Source organism: Dendrobates tinctorius, unplaced genomic scaffold, assembly GCF_039654945.1.
Source record: "Dendrobates tinctorius isolate UK_male_01 unplaced genomic scaffold, ASM3965494v1 ptg000075l, whole genome shotgun sequence".
NCBI classification, from domain to species: domain Eukaryota; kingdom Metazoa; phylum Chordata; class Amphibia; order Anura; family Dendrobatidae; genus Dendrobates; species Dendrobates tinctorius.
The window spans coordinates 45,542,345-45,550,674 of NW_027361743.1; the positions used below are offsets into that span (position 1 = coordinate 45,542,345).

The following is an 8,330-nucleotide window of genomic DNA, read 5'->3' on the forward strand; positions in this document are numbered from 1 at the left end:
ATAAGTGATCATAAACTTGTAAATAACTCATGAAAGAATAAAGTTACATTAAAACCAAGCACACCATTGTTTTTCTTGTGAAATTCTCAATAAGTCTGATGTGTCACATGACCCTCTTCCCATTGGAAAAAATAAAGTTGGATCCAAAATGGCTGACTTCAAAATGGCCGCCATGGTCACCACCCATCTTGGAAAGTTTTCCCCCTCACATATACTAATGTGCCACAAACAGGAAGTTGATATCACCAACCATTCCCATGTTATTTAGGTGTATCCATATACATGGCCCACCCTGTACAGACAGATATAATCACCTTCGCTGTAGTCGGCTTTCAGAAGCAGTTAGGGTCTTCACACACCTGCCCACTCCCAGTACAGCAGTCAAGAGTGGTCAGCAGGATATCGGGGCACAGCAGTGCAAGGCTGAGAGATGAGCAGCTTCCTGTCACAGCCTCTGCATATAGCACAGCTGCCATGTCACTCTCCCTCTGTCCCCACTGCCTGTCTAGTGATGACCAGAGAGGATGGGACATGGCTTATTCAAGGGGCAGCTGTGGAGAAGTGGCACTGCTATCATGGAGATGGGGGAGCCTGTGCACTGGAGAGCTGGCCACCTTCCTGCACCCCATACTGCGCAGGCAGCTGCAGACTTCTCACAAGGAGCAGCATCAATCTGTGATGGCGCCGCCTGCTGTACATAATGATGTTTTCTCTCAGAGAAGACATGAGGTAACTACTGAGGCTTCCAGACGCTGAGCCCAGACACAGAGTTTACCTGGCCTGTACAGGGACGGGTCAGGAAGTCCGCGTGCGTCGTTTTGAAGTGCCCTCCGAAAGCAACATGTTGCATTTTCTTGCGTTCAGCGGGCACGTCAAAACGACGCATTCGTATACAACGCATGTCCCTGCGTACACAATGTTAAAGATAGGTAACATCATTCCCACGAAGACTCCTGGCTGTACTCGCTCCAGAGGATGCTTCTGCTCAATACTGAGCAAAGGGTCTGAATACTTATGACCATGTGATAGTTCAGTTTTTCTTTTTTAATAAATTTGCAAAAATTTCTACATTTCTGTTTTTTTTCCAGTCAAGATAGGGAGGAGAGTGTACATTAATGAGAAAAAATGAACTTTTCTGAATTTACCAAATGGCTGCAATGAAACAAAGAGGGAAAAATTTAATGGGGTCTGAATACTTTCCGTACCCACTGTAGGGATAGTGTAGGACTTAGACCAGTAGGGGGAGCACAGTAGAATAGGATAGGGATTAGGAGAGGGCCCCCTCCTGCTAATGGCAGCCCCCAGCCTCTCCTCATAGCATTCCTGCTGCCGCTGTCTCTGTGATGGATCAAGCACTGTCGGTAGTTGTTTTGGGCCCCCCTCCCTCAGGGCCCCGGTGCAGGTGCACAGGTTGAACCGGCAGTATGTCCGCCCCTGCCATCAGAAGTGCGACCAACTTGTTAGGCGGGGAAGCCGGAAGAACAACACCGGCCTCAGCCAGCAACCGGCCATCCAACTGAGGAATAGAGAAAGACAACCGAGTCACTCTATGTGAAGGGGAGATATATATATAAACTGCCATCTTGAGTTGCTCTTTCCCTTTGTACCCCTCAGCCTTCACGTTTTATTCTGTAGTAATGTTATTCCCCTGTTAACCCTTGCTCTGTGTCACTGCACCCTAATCCCTGTTATACACTCACTTTGCTGAAACTAAAGAACATTTATTTCCGGACATCCCCTTTAAAGGGAATCTGTCACCCTTTTTTTCGGCTTGCAGCTGCCGGCATAGACATCGGGGGCTTATGAACAGAATTCTGTAATGCTGTAGATAAGCCTCCGATGTAACCTGAGAGATAAGAAAAACACGTTATATTATACTCACCGGGGTGGGCGGTCCGGTCCGGTGGGTGTTGCGGTCCGGTCCGACGCCTCCCTTCTTCATGCGATGATGTCCTCTTCTCCCGTCCTGTAATGGCTGCGGCGCAGGCGCATTGCTCTGCCCTGTTGAGGGCATAGCAGTCCTGCAGTGCGCAGGCGTCGGGAGAGGTCAGAGAGGTCTGGCGCCTGCGCACTGCAGAATTCTACTCTGCACTCAACAGGGCAGAGTGATGTGCCTGTGCCGCAGCCACTACAGGAAGGGAAGAAGAGGACATCATCGCATGAAGAAGGGAGGCGTCGGACCGGACCGCCCACCCCGGTGAGTATAATATAACGTGTTTTTCTTATCTTTCAGGTTACATCGAAGGCTTATCTACAGCATTACAGAATGCTGTAGATAAGCCCCCGATGTCTATGCCTGCAGCTGCAAGCCGGAAAAAAGGGTGACAGATTCCCTTTAATGAATCAGAGCCAATAAGAAGAGGTTGCTAGTGATGGGCCACTATCATGCTGCAGTTATGAAGTTGACCACTAGATGTCAGCACTGCAGTTCTCCCTTAGTCCTGACTGGATGGATCAGGTGACGGGCGGCAGAGAAGCGCATGCGCAGTAAGCATTGCGGCACAGGCGAAGTAAACAAAGCGGTGCCGGAGACGGTCCCGGTGTTACCATGGAGCCGCCGTCCGCGTCCCGGGAGGAAGATGAAGAAGATTTAGCCCCGGAGCAGCCGGAAAGAGAAGGCGGCAGCAGTGGCCAGGAGCTGCAGTACGGACAGTACTCGGCGGACGCGGACACGCGGGTGGTGTACTACACCATGCTGCCTGCAGAGCCAGAGGACGAGAGCGGAGAAGCCCTGGACACCTCCGACCCCCGGGACAGCACGGCCAGCCCCGAGGAACTAGAGGACGACGACAACTCCGGCGACAATGACAGCGTGGTGACCAAGATGTGCACGTACCAGGGCTGCCAGGAGAGCACCAGCCAGGTGGCCAAGCAGCGCAAGCCGTGGATGTGCAAGAAGCACCGGAACAAGATGTACAAGGACAAGTACAAGAACAAGAAGAAGAGCGACCAGGCCGTGTCCTGCGCCAGCAAGCTGGAGGTGCGCGCGCGGCCAATCACGGGGCAGCTCTCACCTCACACACACACTGGGGAAAATGAAAGCTGCCACTGGATTGGTCTGCATGGGCCACTGCTCCCCCTTCCCTTGTATGTGAAAGCTATGGGCAATTGCTCCATGCATTTGAAAGGTGCCATCTGATTGGTTGCTATGGGCAACTACTCCCTATGTTGTCCAGAGAAATATACAAATCTGGTTGGCAGCCATGCCACACACAGGCGCAGGGCAGAGGCGGGTATTTATCTTACACATGGGGCGCCCCCTAGTGGAGGGGGAACCAGCAGTGTTATAGTGGATGGAGTGGGCCCGGCTCTCGCTCGTCTCCTGGTCACTATAACCTTCAGGATGCAGCCTCGAATCTAGGCAAGGGAGATGGTGCTGGGAGTGGGAGGAGGTGAGCTGTGACATCACAGATTGTGATCGGATTAACCCACAGAGTGCCTGCACACTAATCGATTTGGTCCGGGCGACCCCCATTAAATCGATGAATCCATTTCCAGGAGCAATAAGGCTGTGTGCACACATTAAGTATTTGGTGGAGAAATTTCTTCATCTCTTGGCAGGAAAAACACTGTGTAAAATAGGTGAGTTTTGGTGCAGATTATTCCCCACTTGTTAGTGTGAATAAAACCTGCAGCAAAAATGCTGAAAGGATTGACGTCCTGCAGAATTCAATCTATTCCAAATCTACAAGGAAAATTAGGACAAATCCGCACGTTTAAAAAAAGCGAAAAATCTGCAAAGTGGGCTGATGTCTTTAGCTGACATGTGCCCCTAACAGCCACGAGTGGAATCACAATCCACCCGTGGCTGTTAGCATGTTAAATGCTGCTGTCAATCTCTGACAGCTGCATTTAACATGCTTGCGCCAATAGCGCATCACTATTACCGCGGGTCACCAATGCGTTGGCATGACAAACAAATAAAAAAGAACTTAGACATGTTTGGTGTCTGTGAACTCGTAAAGACCCGGAGAATCATAACTGCAGGTCAGTTTTGGCATTTAGTGAACATGGTAAAAAAAAAAAAAATTGTGGAATTGCAGTTTTTTTGTTTGTTTTTTTTTGCAATTTCATCGCCCTTTGAATTTTTTTCCTGTTTCCCTGGGCAGGATATGTTAAAACGAATGGTGTTGTTCAAAAGTACAACTTGTCCCGCAATAAATCAATCCCTCACACGGCCATATTGACGGAAAAATAAAAAAGTTACGGCTCTGGGAAGAAGGGGAGGGAAAAAATGGAAAAACCTAAGGTGGTGAAGGGTTTGCTGAGGGTCCCATTTTGGGGGGTCCAGGGTCGGGTCCATTACAGCAGTTCCGCCTCTGTATTTGTGATCAGTAGCCGCCATCATGTATTATACTGTGTATCCGCCCGTGTGTTCTGAACGTGAGATTCTTCTTTCTGTGTAGGAAACGGCCGAGTGTTCAGTGTCTCTTACAAAACAAAGGACTGGATCAGTGGGGGACCGTCCCCCTCGCCCCACGTTACTGGAACAAGTGCTGAACCAGAAAAGACTGGTACGTGTCTGTACTGTGTATAGGTGTAATAGACTGCAATACTCCGACTTTACACCCCCTCCTAGTTCAGCCTGACGGAGGGCAGGTCAGCGCACCCCAGCTGCCTTTGTTCTGTCATACATTATGCTGACTGACTGCAGCATTCCCCACTGTTAAAGAGATGAAGAGAGCTGCAGCTATTGTTCTTTTGAAAAAAAACAAACAGGCGTTATCGTGTCACTCCCTCGCTGCTCCAGCGCCACTGCTCCTCTGGTACCCTCCAGACTTTATTTTTCCTGGGGGGAGTTTTATACAGTACGTTCACATGACCACTGCAGCCAGTCACCACAGCAGTAACGCTAGAATGAGCGACACTTGTCAGCTAGTCCAGTTATTGACTGCAGTGGTCACATGCATATATATTGCTGCAGGGACCACCGGAGCATCAGCACTGGGCAGCGGTGGATTCAATGGGCAGGTACTGTTTCTTTTTAATTATTATTTTATGCATTCCCTGCAGCTTATTTGATTTTTAAACTTTTGGACAAGCCTTTAAGATAAGTGGCTCCTTAGGTGCCTTTTTGTTTTCTTTTTCTATTTAAAGGGAAACTCATCCAAAAATGAACTATGGTTTAACATCGGGGTTTTGTGTTACATGTTTTAACCTATTTTTTCTCTCCTATCATGATCTCTTAATAAAAGCAAAATTAGCAATTTTCACTGTAGCTACTGGGGCTATTGTAGACTAATACTATAATAGGTAGCGTTTTCAGAGGCAGGATTATCATGACAGATAACGCTCCTGTACACCATTGATGACACCTTCCTTCCCATTCATTTAACAATGACCTTTGCACAAGCTCATTAGATGCTTCAATGCAAAGATAGGATTGTGGCTATGTGCATATGTTGTTTCTTGAAACAATAGGAACTTAGTCTAAAAGGGCCCCAGTGGCCAGTGTGAAAATTACAAGCTTTTTATTTTATAATAAATTTAGTAATATGTAAGAACAAAATAAAAAAATGCCATAATATATAAGCCAATTTTAAAGAGGATCTTTCACCAGTTTGAGCATGTTAAATTGGCCCCATCATGGAGTATTGGCCTCAGAGTTGAAGAAAAAGTTTTTATTTTTTAATTTCTCTTCTCTGAATGCTCTAGAAGAGGCTTTTTTCCGTGTTAAGACATGTAATGACAGACAGCCCTGATCTCACTGCAGAGCTATCTGCGATTTACACATTACTGACTGCTGGGAGATGAAGTCGAAAGAAGTGTTAGTAATTAGAATTAGGTCTGCTCTGCTCCCAGGACTTTGTAATCATACGCCGCACTGCAGGGAGACCAGTGAGGAGAGCAGGCTGTCTGTCATTATATGGCAATGTGGGAGAGGGTTGTACATGAGAGCTGACAGCGCTGTGAGAAGGAAAGCTGCAGTCATGTTTATGATTAGATAAAGCTGTAATTACCGTACATGGGTCCCATATAAACAGACACAAATGAGGCTGTTCTGCTCCTGTGTAGGTTCAGGATATCTGTTGTGGGCAGAAGGTACACGGACCCTGACTGCAGCTCTTGTGCGACACATTTTTGCTTTATTTTAGTCTTATTATAGACCTTATATACAACCCTTTTATTGTACTTTTTACGCTTCCTGACCGTGCCTAGTGTCTCTCTCTTCTTTCTTCAGTCTCTCTTGAGGAGTCCAGAAGTCGTGAAGTTTCTTCAGACTCAGCAGCAGCTCCTCAGTCGCCAGGCCTTTGAACAGCGGCAGTCTTTTCAAGGAGCTTCACTTTGACCAGATTTCCCTGTACGATGAACTAGTTATTTAATGTACTGACACCCATTTTTATATATTTATTACAAAATGAGAATAACAGAGAGGCCTGAAGAGGTGGGAAATGAAGCAAGATGTGTGTCACATACAAGAATCCTGCCCCAATAGAAGCCTCTCCGAGCTCCATTTATTATCTGGCGTCCATTGTGTTTTAATGACCCTCTTAGATTGACCTCATACCAAGCAGAAAAGTTCATTGCTCTCAATTATTTAATGGAAGGATAGTGTCTATTATATCATCTACCTATCCTCTTTACATGCAGTCTTATGGAAGTTGCACTCTTAAAGGGAATCTGCCACCACATTTGACCTATCTAAACTATGAATCAGGGCATACAGGTTAAAGAATCCCGAAAACAGTCCTCACTGTGTGCCTCATATCAGATGTGTTATTGCTGAGAAATCATCTTTAATCACTTTATATAAATGACCTCCTCCAGGCTCTGGGGAGGACAGTGCCTGGAGATAACTCCACAGCTTATTTTACCAGTTATCTAACACAGAACAGGAGAAATGAAAATTGTATATTGCAAACACATTTTTTGCTTTTTTCTCAGCTCTGTTGTACTCTAATAATATTGCATCCTGTCTGCCTGTGAGATGGAACCTGCAGATGTGTCAGGTATAATCACACACAGCTCTGCAGTGAGAGCAGAGAGTGGCCATTACACATCACACTGGTAACCCCTCCCATCATGTAAAACAAGCTCTGGAGGCAGAGTTATCTTCCAAGCACCGTCCTTTCCAGAGTCTGAAAGAGGTCATTTATAGAACTTGATAAAAGATGATTTCTCAGCAACAACACATCTGATATGAGAAATACAGGTAGGACTTTTTTTCAGCAGTCTATAACCTGTATGCCCATATTAATAGTTTATATAGGTCAAATGTGGTGACAGATTCCCTTTAAAGAAGTTATCCTGGACTATATTATTTTTTAACCCCCTTCATGACCGGAGCTTTTTTGTTCCCCTTCTTCCCCAGGCCATAACTTTTTAATTTTTCAGTCAATATGACCATGTGAAGGCTTGTTTTTTTGCAGTACGAGTTGTACTTTTGAATGACATCATTGGTTTTAACATATCATGTATTGGAAAACGGGAAAAAAATTCAAGTGCGGTGAAATTGGGAATTCCTTTATAAATGGAAACGCTGATCATGATCAGATGCCGCGGGCAAAAGAAAAACTGTTTCAATGCCATCGTTTTGATGATCCACCCCCACAGTGTTCTTCCTTGTATTATATGTGATGTGTTGTGTCTATAGTATGTGTTTATGAAATTTTTCACATAATGAACCGTTCACACCGGCCTCGCACTGCCCATTTACAGTAAAGACTTAAGTTGCTGGTTCTGTGAATGCACCGATGCATTTTGCTATTTGTTTATGGTTTTGTACATTGACGCGTTTCATACATTTTATAAGTTTTGTACCGTGAATTAAAGAGTCATACGTACCTTCACTGTGTGTATTTATTCATTGATATTATTATTGTGTTATATAGCTTAGGTTCTATTCACATCCCAGTTTCGTTCCAATTTAGCCTTGTAGGCGAATATATTGCTCTCAAATAGTAAAAATAAATCCAGCATTTCCCAGGTGATTAAAGGGAATCTGTCAGCATGTTTTCAATGTACTCTGAGAGCAGCATAAAGTGGGGGCAGATGCCCTGATTCCAGCCATGTGTCACTTACTGATCTGTGTTTTGCCATTTCCATAAAATCAGTGTTTTGTCATCAGAAGATTGTCACTAAAAGACTAGTTGTCTTGTGCCACATAGTCCAACCCTACTGATTAGTAGCTTTCTGACAATGTACACAGAAAGCTGCCAATCTGTGGTGTGCGTGAGTCATACAGAGCGCAGCATTCAGAGCTCTGCTAGATCTGATTGTATCACAACTGCTGTACCCAGGTAACTAAGTGACACATCGCTAGAATCAGAGTCTCTGTCCCTATATCATACTGCTGTCAGATTACATAGCAAATACCTGCTGACAGATTC

General features: G+C 45.5%; 1 protein-coding gene across 1 annotated transcript; it reads left to right on the forward strand.

The window, feature by feature from the left end:
• The first annotated feature begins 2,432 nt into the window (after positions 1–2,432).
• Positions 2,433–7,790, forward strand: RFXAP (regulatory factor X associated protein). The gene is made up of 3 exons (XM_073583237.1): positions 2,433–2,980; positions 4,407–4,514; positions 6,182–7,790. Exons 1-3 carry the CDS (start codon positions 2,549–2,551, stop codon positions 6,287–6,289), a joined length of 648 nt encoding a protein of 215 aa, XP_073439338.1. The 5' UTR covers positions 2,433–2,548; the 3' UTR covers positions 6,290–7,790.
• Positions 7,791–8,330: the final 540 nt, after the last annotated feature.

Coding starts and splice junctions, on each gene's coding strand:
- RFXAP (XM_073583237.1), top strand. CDS start 2,549: ATGGAGCCGCCGTCCGCGTCCCGGGAGGAAGATGAAGAAGATTTAGCC. Junction 2,981..4,406: donor CCTGCGCCAGCAAGCTGGAG/GTGCGCGCGCGG, acceptor CTTTCTGTGTAG/GAAACGGCCGAGTGTTCAGT. Junction 4,515..6,181: donor TGCTGAACCAGAAAAGACTG/GTACGTGTCTGT, acceptor TTCTTTCTTCAG/TCTCTCTTGAGGAGTCCAGA.